This window comes from Anarrhichthys ocellatus, unplaced genomic scaffold (assembly GCF_004355925.1).
Source record: "Anarrhichthys ocellatus isolate YVR2014 unplaced genomic scaffold, GSC_Weel_1.0 scaffold120, whole genome shotgun sequence".
NCBI classification, from domain to species: domain Eukaryota; kingdom Metazoa; phylum Chordata; class Actinopteri; order Perciformes; family Anarhichadidae; genus Anarrhichthys; species Anarrhichthys ocellatus.
Genome location: NW_022280150.1, coordinates 125,268 through 152,583, shown reverse-complemented (window position 1 = coordinate 152,583; position 27,316 = coordinate 125,268). Strand labels below are relative to the sequence as shown.

The 27,316-nt window shown below is 42.1% G+C and overlaps 1 protein-coding gene across 2 annotated transcripts in view; it reads right to left on the bottom strand.

The window, feature by feature from the left end:
* Positions 1 to 27,316, bottom strand: part of cpne9 (copine family member IX) — a 75,553-nt gene that overhangs the window by 42,134 nt on the left and 6,103 nt on the right. For both annotated transcript variants that reach the window (XM_031876929.1, XM_031876930.1), the window contains 4 exons: positions 13,044 to 13,090; positions 10,406 to 10,509; positions 8,281 to 8,319; positions 6,603 to 6,683 (listed from right to left, as the gene is read on the bottom strand). In XM_031876929.1, coding sequence (XP_031732789.1) covers positions 6,603 to 6,683; positions 8,281 to 8,319; positions 10,406 to 10,509; positions 13,044 to 13,090 — 271 coding nt within the window. The remainder of the gene's footprint in view (positions 1 to 6,602; positions 6,684 to 8,280; positions 8,320 to 10,405; positions 10,510 to 13,043; positions 13,091 to 27,316) is intronic.

Genomic DNA, 27,316 nt, shown 5'->3' with positions numbered 1-27,316 from the left:
TGCCACTGTTTTGCTCCCGCTCACAGAGCAGAAAATCTCTTATTTTGTGGGAGGCTGAACATTCCTTTTTTGTATTTTCTTTTTGCCAAACGTTTTTTGGGACTATATGTGTGTGCTGTTCTTTTTTTCCATCAGCCATAGAGCAGAAGGCATCCTAGCTACTGCCCCCAATTGCACACCCTGCCCTCTGACACACTGAGCGACGTCTCATAGTGAAAATCCAGGTGTAATATCACAACACAGGCTGGTTTGCCGTCATACACCCAGCAACACCACCGACCCTCTGTCCGCCTCATCAATCTATATCTGGGCGACTGGCAGCATGTGGGATTGTTAAACGGTCATTGTGATTTTTTTTGTTTTATCCATTGAATCAAAGCTGAAAGTCTTCACTTCAACCACATGTTGACTGACAAAATTAGAAAAATTAGAAAAATTGTGTCATAGTCCAAATACTTATGGCCCTGACTGTATATATTAATTCATATATTTTATATATATATACAGTTGTGTGAAAGTGTTTGCCCCCTTCCTGATTTCTTATTTTTTTGCATGTTTGTCACACTTAAATGTTTCAGATTATCAAACAAATTTAAATATTAGACAAACATAACACAAGTAAACACAAAATGCAGTTTTTAAATGAAGGTTTTTATTGTTAAGGGGAAAAAAAAATCCAAACCTACATGGCCCAATTTCTCTAGCCACACCCAGGCCTGATTACTGCCACACCTGTTCTCAATCAAGAAATCACTTAAATAGGACCTGCCTGACAAAGTGAGGTAGACCAAAAGATCCTCAAAAGCTAGACATCATGCTGCGATCCAAAGAAATTCAGGAACAAATGAGAAACAAAGTAATTGAGATCTATCAGTCTGGAAAAGGTTACAAAGCCATTTCTAAAGCTTTGGAAGTCCAGCGAACCACAGTGAGAGCCATTATCCACAAATGGCGAAAACATGGAACAGTGGTGAACCTTCCCAGGAGTGGCCGGCCGACCAAAATTACCCCAAGAGCGCAGCGACAACTCATCCAAGAGGTCACAAAAGACCCCAGAACAACATCCAAAGAACTGCAGGCCTCACTTGCCTCAATTAAGGTCAGTGTTCATGACTCCACCACAAGAAAGAGACTGGGCAAAAATGGCCTGCATGGCAGAGTTCCAAGACGAAAACCACTGCTGAGCAAAAAGAACATAAAGGCTCGTCTCAGTTTTGCCAGAAAACATCTTGATGATCCCCAAGACTTTTGGGAAAATACTCTGTGGACTGACGAGACAAAAGTTGAACTTTTTGGAAGGTGTAGTATGTCCCATTACATCTGGCGTAAAAGCAACACGGCATTTCAGAAAAGGAACATCATACCAACAGTAAAATATGGTGGTGGTAGTGTGATGGTCTGGGGCTGTTTTGCTGCTTCAGGACCTGGAAGACTTGCTGTGGTAAATGGAACCATGAATTCTGCTGTCTACCAAAAAATCCTGAAGGAGAATGTCCGGCCATCTGTTCGTGACTTCAAGCTGAAGCGCACTTAGGTTCTGCAGCAGGACAATGATCCAAAACACACCAGCAAGTCCACCTCTGAATGGCTTAAGAAAAACAAAATGAAGACTTTGGAGTGGCCTAGTCAAAGTCCCGACCTGAATCCGATTGAGATGCTGTGGCATGACCTTAAAAAGGCGGTTCATGCTCGAAAACCCTCCAATGTGGCTGAATTACAACAATTCTGCAAAGATGAGTGGGCCAAAATTCCTCTACAGCGCTGTAAAAGACTCATTGCCAGTTATCGCAAACGCTTGATTGCAGTTGTTGCTGCTAAGGGTGATCCAACCAGTTATTAGGTTTAGGGGGCAATCACTTTTTCACACAGGGCCATGTAGGTTTGGATTTTTTTTCCCCCTTGATAATAAAAACCTTCATTTAAAAACTGCATTTTGTGTTTACTTGTGTTATCTTTGTCTAATATTTAAATTTGTTTGATGATCTGAAACATTTAAGTGTGACAAAAAAAAGTGTGGCAAAAAAATAAGAAATCAGGAAGGGGGCAAACACTTTTTCACACAACTGTATATTTATGTGTGTGTGTCTGTCTATATAACAGGTTATGCTTCTCTAGAGAAAAAAACAATTCATGTTCATAAATACCTTCGCTGTGTGCTCGTATGGGTGTCCATATAATGCATCCCGCCGAGCTCCCCATTTATTTTTTTTCAAAAGTGTATTTTGGATCATTGTTGTACATTTCGGCTAATAGACCCCCCCCTCGGTTGCCGTGGCAACACGCAGGTAAGTGGAAAGGAGTGCTCAGTTCGCCACGCAGCATGAAGCCCATTTCTAAAACTGTTGACCTATAAAAGCATACACCCACCATCACGAGGAGGCTACCAGAGCCATATGTGTTTCTGACTCCTTATGTGTGTGTTTGAAGACAGCAAAAGCAGAAAAAAAATCAATAAGCATCAATAATCCAGGGTTGTTTTTATATATATATATATATATATATATATATATATATATACAGGGCATGTGTTGTCTTTGTCCAAGCTTTTGTGTGTGTGTGTGTGTGTATGTCTCTCACAGTTTGCTCCACAAGTCCAGAGTCTTCTAAATGACAGCACATACTGCGTAGCGCGGACTCTGAGGTTTGGGAAGTAAACACAAATCTGTCTACTTCTGTCTCTCAGGAAATGTCTCCTACCCTGCATCTATCTTCCTCCGTCTATCGCACCAACTCCCTTTTCCCAACTTCATCACTCCCTTCTTCACCCTCCTCCCGTCTCCTCCTCCATCCTCCCATGTTCTGTTGCCGTCTTTGCTGAATTACGTTCCCGTTCTTCGTCTCCATCCTCCCTCTCTCCTTTTGTCTGCTGAGTTGTCACTCACCCTTCGCTTACAACAACACCCCCCCCACACACACACACACACCCACTGTTGCTTTGGGTCACCCCTTTACCTCACCATTCTCCCTTCATCCTCTCTTGTTTCTCCCCCCCCCCCTCGGGGCTTTGCTGCGTCTGATCCATCAGAAGCTCCAGACAGCTGTCTATTCCCTGCAGGCGGGGCCATCAGAGACGGTGACCATATGAGGGGGGGGGGGGGAGCGATCGCGCTCAGTCGGTCTCTTATTGTGTTGTATCCTCTTTTCACTTTTTGAGCACATTTTCCCTGAAACACTTCTTGTATAGCCTTTCCTTTTGGTTGCATTCATTTTTGCTCACTGAATGTTACAGGCCGGCAGTACACAAGCTGCTCTGCTTGTGGTGGGAAGGGGGGGGGGGACCAGACCGCAGACACAAGGTGTGTATCGAGGGATCATTAGGGACGGTTGCACATCTCAGCTGTATTGTTTGGGCTGTTTTTTTAACTCAAAATGTTGTCTTTTAAAGAGAATTGAGGCCACCAGGTATTTTAGTCTTGGTTATTTTTGTATGCATGGCAGAGAACACTTGAGACAACAACGAAAAAGAAACATTTTGTTGGTTATTATGGGATATTAATTGTCAGTGCTTCAGTTTGATATTTCTCACTTTCAACATTCTATAACACTTTCAGAATAGACCACAGTGTGTTAAGACTTATGTCTCACTATTTTAGTGCAGGTATCATTTTAAAGCTGCACTATATCAATATTACATGACTTTAGGGTTCAAATGCGATGTTAAAGCGGGTCAATGGTGGAGACGAACCCTCTCACTGCTGTCGTCGGAGTTGCTTCCAGCAGCTGCTTTATAGTGAAAGACCCCGCTGCACGCTACCTGCACAGCACCAAATGGCATCTAGTTAGCTGGGGGGGGGGGGGCTTGGCAGAGCATTCAGCAGCTAATGAGCTGTATTTTTAAAAAGCAGGAGTCAGTGTGTTTGATTTCTCATTGAGTATAAAATGTCCACTTGTAAGCTTTGCAAATCCCACCGACATATCTGACGGCAAATACTTGGAGGAGCTTAACAAGTCCATTGTTGGGAAACATACAGATTCATCAAGTTAAGATTAAGTTTAATGGTCGTGCAATAAGATCTGCAAAGTATTTCCTGCGACACCGACCTCGAGAGCAGCGGACTTTGTAGAAGACAGAGTGTGTCAAACTGCTGATTTTAGAAGCACATACTTGCTAATTTCATAGAAAAATTGAATAAAGTATTTTTTCCCACCGGCACGCATTGGTTGGCTTGGGCGGATCAATCAGGCTGTTGTCTGTGCCGCTGCTGGAGAATCCCGTCTAGTCAGTGTCTTTAAGCTCCATTGTCCCCCATTAATCAGAGAGTGAGTCATTATAAGAATCCTTCAGACAGAGGTCTTATTGTATGTAACCTGTCGCTTTTCTCATTTCTCCCTTCAAGGTGAATTCCATTACTGTATACGGTGCAAAGATGATTAATTGGTGGGTTTGTGTGATGAGTGTGAGTAATTGTCCCAGTCATTAAAATTCCATTCAATGTTTTACAAAGTAAAGGTGGAGGGGGGGTAAATCTATGAATCTATTTTGCCAACATTTGTGTTTGTCAGAGTTTAAATGGAGACATAAAGTTGCAGAAAAGACAGCTTGGATCTTTTTTGCATCAGTTGTGTATGTGTCTATAGACACTGGCATCACATTCACTTTGGCATTCCAGTGATGCCAAAATGTAAAATACTTTATTACCCTCTCCCTTCTGTTAGTCTCTCTCCGCCCCTTTGCTCACCCAGGTCTGTGGCATTTGGGCCGTCGGACCGTAACCTCGGCCGGTTGTTTGGTCTGTCCGAGAACGATAAGCTCTCTAAAACATGTCAATAGTGCTGCTGGCAGGAGACCGATGCAGAGGACCGCAAACTGGCCCCTAGCCGACCAGACTCATCACCGAGTCCTGCTGAAGTCAGTGGCAGTCATTTATTTACTGTGCTACCATTCTCAAAAAAAAAAAATGTATAAACCTAGACTGACTTTGACAGATTGGAGTTTTATACAAGTATGTGTTTACAAGCAGAGCTGTCGCCGTTTGTTGAGCTGAACCTCCGTGAATATACGCCAAAGAAGCTTTAGGCATCGCAAATTAGCTGACTGGCAAACTTGGACGGCAGATAGAAAATAAATTGAATATAAAACAAAATGCAAATGAAAAATGATTTGGAGTTTGAAAAACTCTCTCTCAATTTCTGAGACTTCATTTTCCGATGCTTTTAGCTTACTTAGTGGATGTGGTTTGGTCAGTTGTCATGGAGATAGCTCGGTTGTTAGTTTGACCCACGGGATCAGTCTTAAAGCTAGAGAGAAAATACTGGTATCATATGAAACTATACAACCCAATTAATATCCTCGGTACCCAACATGCCTCTAAATAAGGTCCTGTAAAACGTCGCTCCTCTCCTCTGTGATGCCGGCGTCTAGAATCACACATTTTATCTCAAATATAAACTTACACTCAGCCGTTGTTTGTGTGGAAAAAAAGCCAATGGGACGATGTTATCAGCGGTAACCGCAGACTGAGCGCAGTGCAAAGCAGCGGCTGTTAGCTAGCCAGTGGGGCGCGACAAAGAGACTCACATGCACTAAAAATACACAAAAAATGCACTAAAAGCACGTGCGGCAGGCACGGCTACCTCAACAACGTACAGGAAGACTTCATTTCCTGCTCAGGTAGATCTCACTCCACTATATCCTCACATATATAATAGGCCTTTGCTGCTATATTAACGCTCTGGATCCCATACACAGAACCTTTAAAAATCATGACGTCATGTAACTGATCTTGCAAATTTTCACTTCCAGATCCTTTTTAATATAAAGTCCCTCCTTCCGACAGAAGGGGGATCAGGAGTGGTTTAGATCAGCTGCTATCTGCTGCGGCTACAAAGCTATGAACTAAACAGAAACCAACAACCAATCACATCGTGGATCTTTTTACTGACAAACGTGCTGCTGTGTATCAGCTACAGCTTCTGATGCATGCGTTACTGTGAAGAAGCGCTTCCCTGCAGCCTGTCTGATGAGATGTCTGATCCTTGCAATTAAGCGGGTTCAAACTTGGCTCATGGCTTCTCTGACCTCCCATCTCTCTGCCTCCCAGCATTCCTTTCACTCCTCAGAATACAGTGTGTTATCCAACACTGCAGAGAGAGATACAACAAAGAATACAATGCAGTCTCCCCTTTTATTATGTAAAGAAATAAAGTGCTTTCTTCCATCCACATGTAACCAAGCAGAAAATATGAGCAGATTCTGTCAATAACCAAAGTTATATTGACTTCCCTTTAGTCGGCTTTTTTTGTGACATATGAAAAACTCATCACTACTTAAGTGACGCGAGCTCAGTGTGCAGTGATGCTGATCTGACCTCTCAAACTCTGGTGTAACAACATAATAGATGAGGCCATTTAAACGTGGTGAGTCTATACACACTGCATTAGTGAGATGACTCATGCAGCGTTGTTTTCCACCGCAGCCATCAATAAACATGGAACGAGAGACGGATAGGGGGATTCGTATTATTCTCACTTTGCCCGTCTCGAGAAATTATTCATGTGCATAATTTCTTTCATCAATACGATTCAACAACCTGAACCGAAAAAGAAGGAGGGCAGAAATGTCTCATTGACACAAAAGACAGGATGCTGTTGGGGGGACTTACGAGAGGGTCCTCTCCATCCGCCCTGCTGTGGAGCCGATGATTTCTCCGAGGGTACAGAAGGTCTGGCCCAGAAAGTCCTTGGAGGTGGGGGGGAGATAGAAGAGAGAGAATTAATTACATGACCAAGATGTAGTCCAGCCATTTACAGTACAGAAAAGACCATAACTTTGGAATATATATCCACTTAATTTGTTGAATTCAGACTTCTGAAACGTGGTCTTCAGCTAAACTTTAGAATGTGTTTATGCCCAAGAACTAGGATTGTGTCCCCTCATCACTTACATTGAAATCACTTTTAGAAGGGATTTCTTGATGGCCTGTATGGACAGAACGAACAATCGCAGCAAGTAAAACCTGTCTCAATCTTCATAAGCACACCCGACTATTGTTTTACGATGAACTTGAAAAAACTTGAACATGTCCTTTAATCACATCTTGGTGTTGCCACGGTGCGATGCTTAATTCCTCAGATCTACACCACAGCGTGCTCAGTTTGTTACAGATTCCCATTCATTTCTGGAGCTCTCAAACTTCTTTTTAACATATTAGTTCATAAGTTGTTAGCATGGGGAAAGCAGCTCATTAAAGTACATGAACATTAAACTAATTACTCTACACATTTCTGGGCCTGGTGTGCTTTTCATAAACTGAAGATAAAATCCGTGGGGATAGCAATAAAGATATTAGAGTTATTAAAGTTCCATCAAAGTGTAATTTCATCTTACTTAAGTGTCACTATGAATTACATTTTCAATTTAGGGTTTAATTCCGCCTTTTATACAAGCACGCATTAAGCCAACTAGGTCAAGCCCATGAAGTCCTGGTGGGGTTCCTTATTCAGGTTGCTTGTTGACTGATTGTTCTTAAAAAGCACCAGACTGCGCATAAGGCAAGTCCTCACGGTCAAAAAAGAACTTCAACCAGCATTTTTCATTGAACGACAGAGTTTGAAAACAGCCGCACAACGCTACAGAGGAAAAACACATGGCAGCATAAAAAAAAGCTGAGATGACACGACACAATTTCACTCGAGGGCAGAGAGCAGGTGTGGGCGGGAGTCCCACAAAGCTGAATATGTTTGTGGCTGCTGTTAATGTCCGACGTGCACAATCTGCCGCGGTCCTGAACAACGGCAGCAGCTGCTTTCACTTTGAAGCTGTGTTCTGAAAGTTGCTGTACCTGAGCGAGCGATGAAAGGCAGACAGACAAAATGAACAAGAGTACGTGGGAAGCTTTCCGCTGGTGTTTTGCCCTTGATGAAATGAAAGAATGGGAGAAAAAAATATGATGAAATTAAAGTGAATGATATAAAAGACTCTTCTCGGGACACTGGAATGTATTGGAAAATAAAAAAAGGAAGATGAATGAAGGATAGGCAATTATAATAGCAGGACTCATAAGGATAACGCTATCTGCATACACCACTCACCTTCTGCTCTCCCACATGAGTTGATTTGTTGAGAAGGAAAAAATAAAGCTTAGTCACAAGATGGATTTGCATTATAGGCCCTCTAAACACCAAATAGATTTATTCATGCCAAATCATCATCAGCCGCTGACCTCATTCACTGTAAATTAGCTTTAGCGGTGTGAGTAACGCTGAATACAATGCGATACATTTGGAGGGCTGATGGAAGTTCAACGCTGAGTAATTTGAGTTTGACAAATTGTGCTTACGTGTTTGGATATGTTGCAGCTTCTGGAGTCCACATTGTATCTGGGGGGGGGGAATAGGACGATATAAGATTGGAAGAACTTGTGACATTGCATTATAAAGGATTTTGTACAGATTCACTGGTATTAGTCTTGAAAAAAACTGAACCTTTTACTTCCAAAAGCAACAATTCCATTGATTCATTTTTTTTGTTGGGCAACAACACATTAAAGTCAAAATATTTTATCTATTTTGCCCTTACTAATCCAAGTATCTATTACCTCAACATGGGTGATCAGTATATTTGCTGACTTAGTTAGGGCGGGCTAATGTTGTCTCTGTATGGAGTGCTCCACCTGGTCCCGCCCAGCTGTGCTGTGACTGGGTAGTACTGGCTGGTAATACTGTGATGTGATTGACGGATTATCTGGCAATAGAAATTTGAGTGTCTAAATATAAATATTGACAATAATGTGTGGATGAAGGAAATTCAATTGTATCCATTTATGCCGTCGCCTATACTTAACTAGCTAGCTTGCTAGTTCCACCATGCTTTCATGCTACATTGGTCACAGAGAATGAGCAAGACATAGTTGTTCTGGTGTTACAGTGCTTTCCTACACTGTGATAAGAGTAGGTGGCTAAAGCATTCATTTGTTTGATTTTGTATCATTTGGCTAGTTAGATAGCTATTTGCTTATTGCACTTTCATAACCCTTTCTGCCAGAAATCTCCGAGGTAGGCCACTTGGTTAGTTTAAATAAAAAAAATCATAGTTCGGTTTAAAATAATCCCTTTCTGGCAAAAAGCCCTAAAATCATTCAATCTTCCATGTGTAAAATGAGCGGAACAGTCTACCGAGCTAACAAGTAGCCAATCACAGCCCAGTAGGGCGGGACTAGAACAAAATAAATGACCCCTCATTATGTTCGGTGGAGAGACTGGTGCAGAGTCAAACAATAGAACGTATCCAACTAGTGATAGTTTTTTTTCCTACCGTGGCTAAGTTATGACCTGCCCTACTCGGCCTCTGATTGGCTAATGCTGCATTTACACCAAATCGGGCGTCGTGGCGAATAGGGCAAGGTTGTGCGGCGGCATGGGAGCATCACTTATGGCCCGTTAACAGCACGTCATTTTACGTCTTTAGTTCTCTCACAGCTGTGTTGTACAGATCTGGATCGCCTGTCACGTGATTGGCCACTGCAGCGTGATGTTGCATTTCTCCAAAAGTTTATTCTGTTTCAACTTTTCGCTACAAGTGGGGTGAAAACTTTTAACTAATAGATATCACCATGAAACTTCCCCTGTTGATTTCATTCATTAAGACAGTTATCCTTTGTATTACAAGTTTTCTTAAATGTTATGTTTAAATATGCAAATTAGGCGTTATCTAATGCAAACTTGTGGTGAATTTAGGAGAAATCTATCGGCATAACAGACTAAGTTTGGATGTTTTCTTTCTTCAAGTTGTGAAGGAAAATATGGCAGGAAATCTAATAAATTGGCCAATGCATGACAAATGATGAGGCCTGGTGTGTCTCATCTCAAAAGACCCAAGAATAAAAGAAAATCTGAAAGAAATTCTCCTGTAGTATCTGGGTTATTTCATAGAGCCTATTTTATAAAAACAAATAGGAAATGATCCTGCAAAGCAGTTTGAAATTATGTATACAACACCAGCATAATGGTGTCACCACAAACAATGTTCCTGTTCCGGGAACAGACTATACAATCTTCTGACACCCAGACCCCACTGAGCAATAAAAACACAGCTACAGAGGCATTTAAGTGATATCTCCGTGTTATTGATTAAGAATAACGGGTATGCAGACACTTATTTAATCAGTGGGGCAATCACGCAACCTTGGCAAGTGACCTTTTTTTAAATATCCTTTCATGATTGGACATCCCAGCATTTAATCTAATCTGTGATTGGTCTGATCACTTATCCTGATCAGGCAAAAGTAGCTTTTCACCAAACAGAAGACCTGCAGAGAGGGAAATTATTCAAATGCAATCAAAGGCGTTGCTATTTTTGGGTGGTTACTATGAATCCGTAGCACAGCAGAATGTATCCAAATTTAAAATGAAATGAGTCGAGATTCATTCAGATAAGAGTTAATGAAATGCTGTCAAGAATACTTACACATCAAAGCGTAGATTTTGTTTCTCTTCAAAGAAGAAATCCAGGACAAACTTTCTGACGAAATCCGGATTCCTAGTGTTATCGATTACCTCTGTCCTGCCAGACTACAAAAGCAGAGTGATAATAGCAGCATTGATTCACGAGCCAATGCATGTTATTAAGCTCCCATCAAGAAAAATACACCAGAGAAAGATGTGAATACAATTAATGAGATTCAGCAGCAACAAATATTACCATCGGACCATTTCAGGATTTGGAATCCATAAATATGAATTTCCTTTCTTAAGAATACGGCCACACTGTATCACACTGAGCTTCATTGTGCTATGTGCTAACTCCTTTGTCCCAAGAGAAATCAGAAAGCTAAATTATTAAATTATAGCTACATTTGACTCGGGTCACAGAGTCCCAGGTCCAGCCTCCCTCCGGGTCCGTCTCTCCATCGCCCTGAAAATCTCACCGGTAACCCCCAGTGGACTAGAAGCCTCACCTTCGCGGCCCGGCCTCAACAGCACCGTGTAATGAGCTATTGATCTTGGTGCTGCCAATACCTCAACTCACATCTTTAGTGCCCAGCGCACATAATCCGGGCTATCAACCGCGACCCCGAGCCCAGCCATTACCAAAGCCGCGTAAGGGGCCGCCGAGCTGACCAGGCGTATCGACCCGACGACAAAATCCCATGATATTTCCCCTTTGTGTTTCTATTTTTGTGGCAGGGGACCTTTGGTTCATAATCCCAGTTAGGCTTGATTGGTAGGTGCTGGGGCGTGTGTGAAGGTTAGGGAATTGCTTTGTAACTGGAAAGGCAATCATTGGTTTCAGCAAAGGCTATATACATAGGTCTATCAAATGAGTCTGTTAATAGCCTGTATTTCTCTCAACTATCTCTAATCTGCCCCTTTGATTTGCTGTTCTCCAGCTAACCTCTGAGGAGAAACATTTAAATAACAACAGAAGCAGTGCACAAAAGGAGGATTTGTGATTTAAGTTTTTTTGTGCACAGTTGTTGTGTGTTGACTGGTAAAAGAGTTTCATTCTTTGTGTTCGGGTAAATAAAATGGAGTTCATGCAGACCACAATACAATAGTTGCTGAGGAAATCTGCAGGTCTGGCAACTAGGTGTGTCATACAGCTTATTTACGAGGTGGTACAGTTAAAAGTATTGCCGCCCTATCATATCAATGATGCATGGTATAGTAATTGGATAGCAAGATGTTTGGCTCTAGAAGCCTGGTGACATGGGGACTGTTTGTGAACTGCTTCAGTTGGAGAGCTAACCGTTAACACGCTAGCCAGCCCAGATATGCTAACAGTCACAATTCGGCTTTGTGGCGCACTTTATACTCTGACAGAGGGGTTTGAAGGTTAGCAGTATCGAGTTTGATCGGTTTGCTATCGAATGATAACGCAAATTGAAAAGTAGTTGTCTGTAGTCCCCCATGGGCCACCACGGATGATTTGTGAGCGCCAGCGAGTGGAGGATCAGATCCATCGGCTGGGAAGAAAAGAATGTCCTGTGATCAGGAAACAAATTAGTGCACACCCTGATGCAGCAGGGACAGCCATAGAAGAAGCACACAATTACAAAAACCTCCCGCAAAAAAGAATCACTCCACAACGGAGGATGGAAGATGAACTAGCTGGAGACATCATGTTGGGTAGAGCGATTTAGAACAAATGCTACTTGCACCGATTGATTTGTTTTTTGAATGCAAATGCACGATTTGTCCCTCAAAGGACGAAATTTAATTTACAAATGACATACCGAGTATTGCCATGGTGCTAAAAAGCAACAACGTTCAAGCACAATTATCTGTTCACGGCGTGCACGGCTGACAGCGCGATGTTTACTCTGCTGATTGCTGTGCAATTCATGCCGTGTTTTTTGACAAAGCCCCGCCACGAGGAATCAAAAAGGTGTGAGGTGTCTCTCGAAGTGAGCGGATCAGCTACGACAAAGCTCGCACCGACACATCAGTGTTGACTTTGAATTTGCAAATGGGTAAATACACAGACTAAAGACGGAATGTCATAGATGGGAGGGGAAACGAGGCTAAGAGATGATGTGGAAATCTGTGCTGGGGAGACGTAACAAAAAAGGGAAGAAATTCAAAGAAGCAGCATCGAATGGAAAGTCACCTTTCCCCATCTTAAAAAAAAAAGAACAGAGTGACAGAGGGGCGAGACGGAAAGAAGTCGTGAGGAGCAGTTGGTGCATATTTGATGAGACCGAAAAAGGAATCTCAATGATATGAATTACTTTTGTCAAGCATCAGAAACTTTAATTAATGAGATTCTTTTTTAACTATTTATTCCTTAACCTTTACTATTAATTCATCAGTTTGGGTCAGAAATATAATTTTTTTTTCAGACAGTGGTTACACTCCTATGGGCAAGCGAAGAGGTTGACACTTTCAATTTTCTACAGCAATTTTCTGAGGGGTTTGCAGTGAGTTGCCTCTGGACTTCATCTTAATAACCCCCCGCCCCCTCCTCTCTAATACCTGACTGAAGGTAACTAACATCAAGGAAAACTCTTAAAGTTGATAATTTAGCATTCCTAAAAGAAGAAAAACACCCACATATGTGGCAGCCGGGTAGACATTTATTGGTTGCTAAAGGTTACTCAACTTACCTCTCTCCATTCTTTGGTTCCCACGGCCTGCAAATATAACACGACCACTGGAAGGAAGAAAAAGGAAGAAGGGGAAGTTTGAGGAAAATAGGAAGAAAAAAAATGACGACATTCAATTTTAATGATTGGTCTGATGGTTTGTACATTTTATGCACCTGCAGGATATCCAATCACTTGGGGAAGAAAATCAATGAGACCCACATCTATTTTCATTCGATCTATCGTAGCTAAAAGCATAGCTATATCATCTATAATTAACACTGTCACCCTAAATATGTCAAAACAGGAGTTCAGTTAAACTTTAAAATAATTAACACAATATATGTTCTTGGGCTCATTCTCACTTCCCATACCTGCATAACAATGCAGGAGTAATCAATCTCTACGTTTCCTGCCTCGCAGATATGCTGTCACCACCTTCAGCCGGGCCTCTCCCCGGCCGTCAATATATATAATTAAAAATAGGCAGAACTGCTGTGTATAGGGTATTATTCTCAGGATAGCCCGGGTCTCTCACTGCTAACTGTCCTCCGAAGACTAATGACGGAATCAGTCGTTTCAGCAAACGCCCCAAAACGGCGTGTTCACGATTGGCTGACAGAGCCCCATAGCCACCATGGTAATTATGACCCCTGTCCGTTGGGGGTTGAGGAGGTCATCAGGTGACCTTATTATAGACAATGCCGACAACATAAGAGAGAACTGTTCATTGCCCGTTTCCTAGCATCAGTCAACTTTGGTGCCTCTTAACCCAGACCATGATCATTCCCTAAACCTAAGCAAACCGTAACCACAGCGCTGTCACGTTATCAAACGGATTTACTTTGCAACAGTGGTTTTACAGATTTCTTGAAGGCACGGACAAATGATCCTGCTGATGGTGGTGTCCAATCCGAAAGAAAATGACAGTTCGCTGTTAAAGGCGAGTCACAAATGGACTTTTGGAACAGCGTGGATCTGCAGAGGTAATGTCGGTCTGATGAAAATATCTCAACCATTGGACTGCCAGAAAATGTGTTTACAGACATTGATGGTCCCCAGAAGATGAATTCTACCGACTTCGGTGATTCTTTGCCTTGTGTGCAGATGATGACCCTAATAACAATGGTGACCCCCTGACTTTTCATCTACTGACAACAGGTCTAAATTCTCACATATCCAGTAAAGTTGCTCTACATCTACAAGATAGACTGGCCCCAAATTTTGATACAGATATTCTTGTTCCCCAGATGATGAATTTTGGTGACCGACCTTTTGGTTAATACCTTTTCAAAATATTGGCATTCCGAACAGCCTCAACAATACATTGTGTTTAATGTTACTTAATGTATTAACATGCTAGTAACACATTTAACTGAAATATTACATGTTATGATGTTTATATCAGTAAATAGATAGACAAAAGAATAGATTACAACATAGACAACAATAGACTACAAATGTTGGATGTAATAACTGTAAGAATGATTCAGTAAAAAAACAAGGAAATACTTTTGAAGGCTTACATCACGAAACATATGACCTGAACAATGTTGCCAGCAAAGTATTTATTTTATCTGTCTGACTTTTTATTATTATTATTATTATTATTACCACCCTCTGACCAATGAGAGAGACCAATTAGAGATGGAAAAGACGTTTTTCTCCTGAGCTTTTATCTACCGAGCAATTTGGTTTTCTTTGCGCTAGCAGCAGGCTCATCTTTTCGCTTCGCAGCTGCTAAAACGATCGGTAGTCTCTGGATGAAAGACAACAGTCATTTGTGCGTGGAACAAAGCCACGTTACCTAGCTAGCTAGTGTTGGTGACGGATATTGTGTGAGACGATTGATGTAGTTCACTGAGCGGTTTCCCACAAAAATAAATGGTACTACTTTTTTGACTTGCAATTATCTTTTAAATTGACAAACACCATCGGTGTAATTCATGGCACAATTTAAACGTGGTCAAAAAAATGATGAGTCTCTCGCCATTCACTATAGTACATCTTTTTTCTGAAATAAAGCTCCATTGGGGACAATAGAAGGGGATGGGACATCGCCTCACTTTAAGTCTGAGATAAAGTTAAAGTGTGACCAGTCATTAATTGTGCTTTAGTGTTTACAAAGTCTTGCCGTTGTTTGTTCACCATACCGTACATTTGTCTTCTTAGGACAAATTTTAATTTGAATACAACTACATAAATAGACAGTGCAATTACAACCCACAAATTCATCATGTTGTCATGTTTGGATATATAAGTTCTTGCACACGCAAGCAAACAACACTCACTAAAGGCTCTAATGGGATGTATTAATAATTGGCCGAGTGTTGCTGTTTGTGTCTAGACAGGCACCATCAGACACTGTGTGCCTCTGTGAAGTTTGGACATTAGCTCTAACGAACTTCAGACTGTCTGGACCGGCAGACAATTAAAAGTGCATTTTCCCTCCTAATGAGCAATTAACAGAGGGTGAGATAACAGAGAAAAGGCAGCAGGCAGCAAATCTTTTGGGTATTGCGTCTTTAGAGGAAAACAATCTTCACTTTGTCAGATTGTTAACCGTACGGGCAAGACTTACAATGCCGCTTAAAAGGGTATTACAAGTTAATCAGTTTGTGAATAACATGTTAGCCTTTCAATTAGATTACACTACAGGAAACAATAAAGGCAAACACACTCAAGGGATTAAATCTGCTTGGCTCAAGGTCACACCCAAATGCTCTCTCTGGCCCAACAGCTGAATTGATGCAGAGACTATGTCTCTTTATCAGACATCAAAGTCACAGCACCTTGATGTTTCCCCAAGGTTGCAGAGTAACAGCGCCACAGACCGACAGTGGGCTCGGACTAGTCCACAGCGTCGGCCATGTCCTGAGAACCTGACTGATTGCCTGCTTTATGGGAAGTGACCGAGAAAGGAAAGAGCCCATCTGCTCGGCCACGGAGCAGCCGAATCACAATGCAATTTGTTGTCTCTCCAACTCCAACTCCTGATAGCAGTCGGACGGGCACACAGGCAACTCTGAACACCAATGAATCGGAAGTGAGCTCAAATTATAATACGTTCTCACGTGGAGCCGCGGCGTAACAGCACACAGTAAATAAGTAAGTTCTGAGGTGACACAGAAAAAAAGATGTATCTCCTGCAAACACAAGCAGGGTCGTGCGCAGACATTTTGAGGTGCACTGGGGGCATTTTGTTTTAAAAAAGGTTTTCCCCCACATCCATTGTATTATCCCTATCCCTCCTGTTGAATGCTCATCTTGTCTATAACTGCATACTTCTAATTTTAATACAAGATATGGAGACTCTTTCTACCTCTGTCACCTTTTAAAGGGGGCATTGTCACTGTGATGGGCAACATTATATGATTAGCAAAAACGCTAACTTGCATCCAGGTAAATATCAAAATATCAAAAACCTAGAGTTTCCAATTGCTATATGATTACAGGAAAGCCCTGCAGCGCATAGTGAACACAGCTGGAAGGATCATTGGTGCCTCACTCCCCTCACTCCCCTCCCTGCAGGACATATATACGACACCCGCCTCACCCGCAAAATGACTATGATTTTGCACGACTCCAGCCACCCCTCACACAGTCTCCTCAGCCTCCTGCCCTCTGGGAGAAGATACCGGAGCCTCCGTGCTCGCATCACCAGACTCTCAAACAGCTTCGTCCACCAGGCTGTTAGGAAGCTGAACTCTCTCCCTCCTCTCTTTTAAGACTCTATGTCCGACTGCTGCTAAATACAGATTGATAGTTTTTTTCTTATTATATATATGTTGTCTAAATGTTTTTTTATCTATTTGCACTTTATTCACTTTATATGTTTATATGTTGGACTGGAGAGTCTTTTCAACTCCTCTGTATGTTCGGTACATATTGTGGAATTGACAATAAAGCTAACTTTGAACTTTGAACTTTGAATACAGTCTCTTTTTGAAAAACAACTACTTGGTTAGGTTTCGGGAAAGTATGTTTGTTAGTAAAGTACGCAATTGATATAAGTTTATAAAAGAAAAGTAAGTCAATGTTGACTTGGTTTCACACAGGACAAGGACAGCAGTCTACTGGGTGAAAGGCCTTTTTTTATTTAACCTGTCCAACCTATAATTCCAACCAACCCCTTAGACTTTTCTTTCTGTCTGTTGCTCTGACCGTCTAATAAAGATACAGATGGTTTACATTTGATGTAGTAGAAAGCTTCATACAGATACCAAAGGGTGCCTGGGTATCTGACGCAGAGGTTTGCTGACAAAGCGGCGTTTTTTGATGAGTTGGGAGTGAGGACAGGTTGCCTAAAGCTAGCGCTAGCAAGAATTTCCCAGGCAAGCATTACTATGAGACTATTTGTAATTTTCACAAGTCAGTAATGTATACCTGCCAACAATCCAGCAATTTAATTCAAAATATGCTATTCTAATAACCTTCACCAATTTTGCATAAAACCACAAATAAAACCACAAAAGAAGAAAATACTTCCCGAAAGATGTGTGTGTGTGTGTGTGTTGTGTTCTGTCTCCCTCTCACTGTGATGTGACAAGAGTACAACCAACTTTTGTGGTTGCTTGGAGTCATCGAAAAAGAAAATATCAAGGATTGTATTCTGCCTACTTCGGCCTGTCTTGTCAAACACACAAGAAGATACTGCCTCTGTAGCTGTTGGATGCCCAGTCACCTGACGTTATCATCTGAACAACAGAATTGCATTTGGTGTAACGGTGGGGTACTAATCAGAAATAAGGGCTGCAGAAGAGACAACGACAATCATTTTGTTAATAATAAGAAAACGTGCACTCAATACAGCGCAGAGCTCTGCAACAACCACAGTTGTCCTATAGCTGAGCACCCAACACTATGCAGTTTGCTGCAGCAGATTAGACAGGTTAGCCGTGGACAGACGCGGAGGTGCACATTCACACACGCGGGCAATCGCATGGTTCTCCTGGCAGAGATTATAATTGCAATAATCTGATCATTTCTATTAATAAACTTGGTCCACTTTAACTATTAGTGTGCAAGTTTTCACATCGAATTAATATTTTCAACAGACTGCAATGTAATCTCCAGCAAGCACACCAAGAGGCATTTCAATCCCGTCTGCATTAAACTGCCCGTCCCATCACTGAAAGTGGCAGAGTGCACTTTCGGACTCATCCGGCTAATGCCGAACGAGCTGACAGCAACAGTCACCTGTGTGAGGTTTTTTTTTTTTTTGGCGACTGGGGATTTCTGGCAGCTTGCCTCTTGGATTTACACTGCAGGAGAATAATATAATCAGAGAGTAGACAGACATAGACAGGATACCACAGGTTTACTTACAGGCTGGGGGCACAAGCTGCCCGCCGTGGGTTGAAACAGAGAGGGGACAGGATGAAGAGGGAGGACTGAAAGGAGGACAGAATGGTGGTGGTGGTGGGGGGGTTACATAGAAGAAGAGGACATGAAGGTAATGCGATGAGATGGATAGATGTTTGGGAAATCCACTGTCAGGCGGTGACAGATTTCAGATGGAGAAGAATGGCTCGTCTGTCAGAAATCCCTCACACAAACACCTCTCACGCAAACCCCCGCTGATCTATTGATCTGCTGCCAGAGAGCCCCAAAACCCATGGAGGCCAATTCTTAAACCTCAGTAGAGCAGCTATAACAAAGCTGCTCAGCTAGAAGCAAATATATGGAGAGAACCTGCACCAAGAAGGGTTTAGTTTTGTTTTTTTTCTTTCTGTGAAAATCAAGCCTGCTTATGAACAAGCAACACCGCAAAGATCCTGATTCTCAAAATAAGAGAATGTTATGTTCTGGTGTTGGGTGTGGATTGCCCAAAAGAATAATAAAATCAATAAATAACAAAAACAATAATACAGCTTCAGGCCAGAAAAAACAAAACAAAAAAAACAATAAAAGCTCCGTCGAGCCAAAGGGAACTGCATTCGGAACATTATTCTGTGTGGGTCCATTGTTAAAGGGAAAAAATCTCTGTACTATGTAGTTATGTTTTTATATAATTTTATAGCCAGTAGAGTTCATGTTTTCAAATTCATACATTTAAATTTTGGTTTTGGCAGGTTTTAGCATCAAAATTCTTTTTACCCAAGCCCTTTCTTAAATCCTTTTCCTTCGTGACGTGACGGCAGTTTCTGGATATTCTACACATGAGAGCCTTAGCCCCCCTCATTAGGTAGCCTAATTATTCATAGTCGGTGTATACAGTGAGTAGGCGGGGGTCGGCACTTTCCCCGTTTGGAGAAGCAGACAGGATTACCGGCATGGGAGCTTAGCAATGTGCTCGCCACGTTAGTTCGGATCAGTCGGTCAAACGATGGTAGCAGTAGACCAGCAACTCCCTTGTCCTGCGAGGTGAAATTACTGTTTTTGTCGAAAGGAGTCTGCTGGCTTCGGAGAGGAGAGGGATATAACCGCTAGAGTTCCCTGGCATAATTGGCCAGGTAAGGCAGTGAAAATGTTCTAAATAGAGCATACACTTGAACTAAGGAACTTGATTTTACATTGCTTAGCTTATTTGCAATCTAATGATTGAGTTGGGCTTCTCCATTTGAAAAACCCAGAACAGAACACAGATGGAGTCGACCTTCAAGATGAGAGCAACATTTTCACTATTGTTCCAAGAGCGAGAGAAAAGAGCCATACCACTTCTTTTGTTTCCGTTAAAGTTACTGTGAGGAACTTTGTTACTTGTCATGCAACAGTCTCAATTGAATACTGATGCGTCTATGTGACCAACACAAGTAAACGAGACCATCAGCTTGGAGACTGTATATTTCTATACTGTATAATTTGTTGTCATTAATACTTGTCATCGGTTAGATTCAGAGAAGACTTCAGTGAGGCCTCCTGCATGCGACCAGCCCAGATATAGAGTCGCTGCGGTCGGAAGCTCTGGCGGCAAGCGCAGCTTCACCATGCTGCTGTGCTGGGAGCCGACGCATGGCACCACTGCTGCTGGAGGCCCAGGCCCTACTGCCAGGCCCGCCGGAGGGAAGGGAGGTCGCAGACTGTCGGACACCTGCTGCAGTAAAATGAGAGGTTTTCTAAAGGGACTCTGGTGCTCGGAATCGCTACCAATTCCGTCCACAGGGACCGCCAAAATCAACACTAAATAAAAGTTCCTTGAAGTAACTCAAGTACAGAGCCTAGCTTAGCGTAAAGACTGGAAGCAGGGCAAACAGCTAGCATGGCTCTTTGTCTGTGGCGACTGTGGCTCAGTGGTAGAGCAGGGTTGTCCTTCAATCAGAGGATCGGCGGTCCAATCCCTGGCTCCGCTAGTCCATGTTGATGTGTACTTGGATAAGACACTGAACCAAATTGTGTAAGAGGTTAGTTAGAGTCCTGATGGGCAGGTGGCACCTTGCATGGTAGCACCCTGTCATCAGTGTGTGAATGGGTGAATGATGACATGTTGTGGTAAAACGCTTTGAGTGGTCTGAAGACTAGAAAAGTGCTACTACAAGTACAAGTCCATTTACCATTAATATCTTTCCAAAGTTCATGAATCTATCTCAAAAGATCATTAATACATTGTCTTTTTTTTGCTGTATTAATCAATAAAAACACAAACGCCACTGTTTCTTGTAACTATTTCTGGCATTTAACTAGTTGGTTCCATCTCCGTGTTTAACACAAGGGCATCGAAAGAAACAACCAGCAAACTGCAGCACCGGCTTTTATTTCACACATTTGTTCATCATCATTTGGTTGTTTGTGAAGGGGCTGTGTTCAAGCTGAAACAGGCTGGGACAATAAATTCACATTTAGCTAAGCATTTAACAGCTGAATGTTGCTTTGTCATATCACTGTCATGTGTATATGGACACATTCCTTACCCAGAAGGGATATATTTTGAAATGAATATGGCCGCTAAATGCCTCGGGTGTGAGACGGACGACCATGGACATCTGAATCAGCTGGGGGTGGGGGGCTGCTCACTCTTTCCTCAGATCTCCTCAGGAGGCCTCGAGGGTAATTAGAGACCAGTGACCTTTATCGAGACGGTATGACTCGAGCCTTGCCTTCTTTTTCCTCCGCCACTGAGCCATAATCAAATTATAATTGACCTTGCTTTTTGCAGTGGAACTTGTCAACATAACGTGTATACAATGCATGAGGAAGTGTTATGAAGGGAAAATATAATCATCATTTCTTCTGTTTGTCATCTGGTGCCGTGACAGAAATTCTGCCTTACCAACTGTTCAAAAGCAATTTTCACAAATTTCATACTCAAATACTTAACAGCTCGTAGAGAAAATCACAGCCGTACCGCAAACGTGACAACAAAGACTTCGTGTGTCACATAAAAGTAGTATAAATCATGTAGTTCATGTATCAGAATATGGTCTTCCAAGGTGAGTCATTGTAAAACCACAGCAGGACAAAGAACACACTCAGAGCTAAAACCACACCTGCTGTGCTATAGCTAATAATATACTATAACTCCTACCTGCTAGTGAGTCACAATCCTAAAGCAGATGAAATGAAATGTGCAGGAAGCATCACGCAGTGTAGTAAATTTGACAAACGTGAGTCGGCAATGGGAGAAAATTAATAATCCTCATTGAATTGATACACTTTTAATTGCAATTAATCTGAACTACTCCCAGACCGGTGGGAGCGGGAAGGCCGTCCTCTCCGATACAGATTTTTAATGGAGTGAGACGCTCACGCATGTGGATGAAAACTGCCAGCACTCCAGTGGCAAATGATGTTACATAAGAGAAGTGGGATGTTTCATATGGGAGCCTGATGGAGGTTTAGATGGTGGTTGGATAGAAATACAAGTGGTGCGTAGCTCCGGAAGCTGCACACTGAGCACACGGAGCGGCTGTAAGATCGCCTCAGTGTTCTCTCTCGCGCTTTCGAGTTTTAACGAGCCAATGTCAGTGATATTATTTTATTTTCTCTAGTAATTCTGAACTGAAATGGTATCAATGTGATATAATAGGAGCCGGAAAAGACGCTTTTTGAAGAGCAAAAGGTGGATTCAGTGAGAGGAAAACAAAAGAAGAAGTACATCTATAAGGGGTTGGGAACGGGAAGGAAAATATCTCATGAATTCCATTATTTTAATCTGGCTCCCAATGAACGAATCAGATGAGTTTGTCTCTGACCGAATGACAGAACTTTTTGCCCCCCTCTTGCCAGCCCATAATCTCAATTCTTCAGTTCAAATGGAGATGACTTTAACTGGCACCAGAGCCGTTTGCGTCTCTCCAAGGACGACATCATTGAGTCTGAGGTCACGCATGCCTAGAATATGTTAGAACCCGGCCCGAACCGGGACGGAATATGACAGCGTGAGTACATCCAGCTGACTAACGGCAAGTCAGAGCATGGTGTATGAAAGGGGCTTTGTTTCAAAATGAAAACATCCATCATTTAAAAAACAAGTGACACCTACTCTGACACTCTGACTGACAGTGTAAATTGGTACACAGCATGCATGAACGCTGTCCAAAAAAAAAAAAGGTTTACATAACTTTCATCCTCAGTGAGCAAAATATCAGTGTAAAAAAAATCAACAAGTGATTGATTCGATTATTACGTTACGTGTTGGTGTCGAGGCTATTGCCAAGGTGTGTTTAGTCATATTATTAAGTTGAGCTGTATAATGAGTTAGCAAACCCTTTCTTAGCATTCGAGACCGAAGGCTGAAGAATGAGACAGTCTGAGATAAGAGGGAAGTAAAACGAATCGAGACCCAAGAAGCAATTTCAGCGCTGCAACCCTGAACATTGCATGTCTGGAGTTCATGGTCTTTGTAAAGCATATTAGATTAAATAACTGTCAAATTAAAAGTAAAAACACTCGCAATGCGACCCAGCACAAAATAAATGAAGTAAGAATAAGAAAAGTGAAAAGAAGTGGAAGCGTTCTTGCTCGCAGGAAGGAAGAGTATGTCATCTCTTATTCAGCATCTTTGCCAAACATTTCCAACATGAAACACCAGTTTCCTCCAGACACGCATCGATCCGGAGCGTGTGGGCAGATACCGAGAGGCATCAGGTAATTTGATGGCGAAGTAAGAGTAATAAATTGAATTTACACAATGACTAGGCAACGTGATACAACGTCCCCAAGGGCAAACACTGACTCGTTGATAAATTAGATAAGGAGAAGTGCTTCAGAGTCTTTGCTCTTGTATCTCGGCGCATTCTTGCACAGAGCCGCAACACAAGGACGCAGAAGAGAAACAAAACAAAACCGCGTATGATTTTCCCCGTCGCATTCTTGAGGAAAATCGAATCTGGGCCAACGAGGCTCTGACTACCTCAGGTGTAAGACACAAAACAATGATTCAACATTGCACTGGAATGAGAGTGAATATCAGGAACGCGTATCACAGAGCATCTTCTGAGTACCATCAAAGTGTGGAAGCTTTTTTTGGGGGGTTGGTTCTGTATCTAATTTGCTCTCTCCTTCTGTTTTTGTACGTGTTCCAAATGTGCAACCGTGTGCTCCCGTCTTTCATGTCGGTGTTGTTATCTCTCTGCACTGTGGATTCTGTCATTGATCACTAACTTTGATCCCTCGGAGCCTCACATTGGTAATTTGCACTCTCGTCAGCGTGGCTTCCGAAGCTCTCGCTGGCTATTTCTGGCTCTCTTTGCTTGCAGCGTGCTTCTCTGTAGTTTGGTCTTTGGAATGCGAAAGTTCATTCTTGAGTTTAGGAACTGAACTCATCGGATTAAGACAACAGAAAATGGTTGAAAGCTTCAAAAAAAGAAGTGAGTAAGTGGACCTTGAGTAAATATTTATCCCGTCCTTTTTTCAGCTATTGCGGAGGCTTTACTCTTCCTCACACAAATTGAGTAAAGCTCAGTCACTCATTGTAAAGGGGACCTAAAACACCTGTTTTCACTTTCACTGATTGAGCAGATGTTCTGCAACAACGTCACACCTGGCACAGTGGGGCAGATACTTTTAACAGATCATAACCTTGTGGACCAGAAATAAAACCTTGACTGATATACAGAAATTCTTTTGATATTGGGCATTGGACAAAAATTATTATAGCACATGAAAAAAAAGTATTGTCTTCCCCGGTTGAAGGACAGCTGGAGCTTTGACGGGATTCATTAGGTCACAAATCTTCACCCACCAATAAGAGTGACCAAGGTGCCATTTGTCCCGCCCTAACAGGTTCAACAAAGCCAACAGGAGATCCGGGACGAAGTCACTTAAACCACATGGGTGTTTCCTCAGGTGGAAAATTTGGTGCAGCGATATTGGAAACAGAAATATTTAGAAATGTACGCAGGTTTAGTCACCTCTTTGTATATCTCCACAGTCGGTGTTCACAATTACCGAGATGAGCTTGGTTCTATTATTTTGCAATTGTGACCCTGTGTGTGTGTTATTTGTTATGTGTTGTAGACTGTATAGAAGAAGTGGCGTTAGTCAGCCATTGGTTTGTAGACTACGCTTTCGAAGCCTCGAGTTTATCATTTTGACTGTCGACATCTTGTGTTTTTGCAACCAGAAGTGACACGAGAAGGCGGAGCTAAGTACAACCAAACGCTGAATAATACATTTTTTAGGCGACCAAATGAACTGAAAAGACGGACAAACGTATTTTCTCCAGGATTACGTTCATAGTTTTAAACACGTGGTAATGTTGTGAATTGAAACAAAATAAAAACGCAATACAACTACTCATTTTGTATATTAAAGCATCATGGTTTGGCTAAAGATAAGTATGTTTCCGTCGTAATTTCAGTTATGGAAGTAAATTAAAATAGCTTTAAACTACACCATCTTGTTGCATACTCTTTGTCTGCAATGGTTTCTTGGCATCCAAATCTTTTGCCAATATTCTAGAAATTTGTTTAAAATTTGGAAAAAAATTGGCTCATGATTTATTGTCGAATGTTTCACTAAATATAATATTTCTAAAAAAACACATCTGAGGTCCGTTCAGGTGACCTATGTCTAATAGTGAGTCCCAGTGATCAAATAATGCCAATGTGTCCTCCACCGTGACTTGATTAAGGCACTTTAATGGCCCTTGGCATTGAAAACAGCGGGATGGGATGTGTGTGTTGAGGTGTGCAGTTTCAATTTCAGTTTATCAGGTCATTATCTGAAGAGACTTTTTCTTCTCTCTGTTGTGTCTTACCACCTTTGACTCCTTGCCAAGTAGTCGCGTAAAGTAGAGCAGCCATTTTAATTACTTTCCTCCTACTTTTGGGTGGATTTTTTTTAGTATGCTGATTTTATTTCTGTTCAGAGTTGGTTCGTTTTTTCGGTCAGGGCTCTCCCTGAGGTTCCATTTAAGCTTCTACACCTCGAAATAAAAGATTCAAATAAAATGGACTCCTCATATTCCTCACCCCCGCTCCCATAGACCATCTTGAGGTGGTTATAGATAGCTGACCCATTTACTGGGTGCTCTCTATTAGTGCTGAATAATATTAACATAAGAATGGAGTGATTAACTCACCTTCAGCTGTGTGATGTCAAGCAACTCTTTTCAGTCTGATTTTATATTGTGTATTTTTGTCCTCTCTGTCCTTTGATGTTACTATATTTAGCATTTCCACAATCAGCATCAGTCTACAGTAGTTTCTCCCATAGAAGAAGCTCTGAATAGAGTGTATAATTTGATTAAAACGTTGACATGTAAGGTGGAAAAAGAGTGACTGATTGAGTGGGTCAATCTCCTCTCTCCTGTACGGCACCCACACTGTTAATTACTTCCTTCCTGTCATAAACCGCAGTCACAGCACTGTCATGGCATTTTTGCTCCTGTGTTACTTTGCTGCCAAATCACCAACAGCTGAGACTCGACAATCGTAAAGGCTGGACGCCAGCAGCAGGGAGCAGCTGTCACTGTAACTGAAGGGTTTAAGAGTTTGTGGTCCATCTCATGAAAATACTAGTGGACAAATGTATGGGGGGGGGGGGCTGTCCATTGGTCTTTGTATAACTTCATAACTTCCCAGTTAATGTTCACATTAACCTTTGGGTGCCTGAGCACTATGCTGTGATTCGCACCGCCGCGGTTCTGACCTTTGAACCGATGAAACAGCAACTTCCGGTCTCACCAGCGGTGAACCATCTCAACACGATTGCAGCAGTATTGAAATACACAGCATTCACGATCTCGGCCGTTAATCTCGGCGATTGTTGAGCACGCACACTACGTTATAAAAATGAGACAGTAACTTAAAGAACACAAACAAGACAATAAACACCATAGACTAAATCTGCCCAAACTCTTTGTCTTACTATGAGTAGATTTCGTGGTCGGAGATGTGGTCCTCTATGAGTTCCACGGCGGGACTCAGGCAGCACGGTGATAAAACTCTGTGCGTCTGTTTAGCTCGTTAAGGGAATGTTTCTTTCCTTATGGCTGGAACAAATGCGGCTTAGGTGGAGAGGAGAAGTGTGTTTCTCTCTCTCTGAAGAATCCCTTTCTTCACTTCTGCAGGAAAATTGTCCGCTTCCTCTTCCAGGAAGCAAAACAAAAACAAAACAAACAAACAGTCCAGTAGATTCGTCCAGCGAATGTAAAACTGTTTAACCTAGGATTTTATTTTCAATCACAGCAATGTTGCGTGCCTCCTTTTCCAACGTGAGTCGGACGGGAATGGCATAGACGTGGGGGTGAAAGACTGTTTTATGGAAACACGGCTGATCTACAGGGCACCTGGGGTGTCTGTGGGCATTGGCCAATGGGAGGACAGCGTTGCACCTATATGTGAACTTCTTTCTGGTGGGGGATTGGATGCTATCTACCCTAATTAGGATGGGCCTTGGCTGCAGAATCGTCAGGCCCAGATCTCTTTGTCTCAAGAGCACATGGCAAAGCCAAGCACATGGTCCCAACACTACCGCTACCAAAGCCTCTACGTCACTCGTTTGCATTCCAAATATTGGAACTTCATTCGTTCATTGGTTGCAAAAAGCTAAGATGGCAAAATTGCCAAACTTGAGGCTTCAAAACTGCAGTCCACAAAGCAATGGGTGATGTATCGATGACTACATCAACTGCTTATATACAGTCTATGAGTCAGATATTATGTACAGAAAACTGGTCGTTTGTTCACTGTAGATTATCTATGCCACTCAGATCACCTTGTGGAGCTGTCTTAGCAACCACTGCCATACTAATAATAATACACACTATTAATAAACACTATCAATTATCACCCTAATTAGTGTGCATATGAATGCAAAAAAATACATAGACTACATAATTCTGATGTGATCGTTATCCTCTACACTCTTATGTGCATGATTAACTTAGTATTGCACATCCAACCTACTGT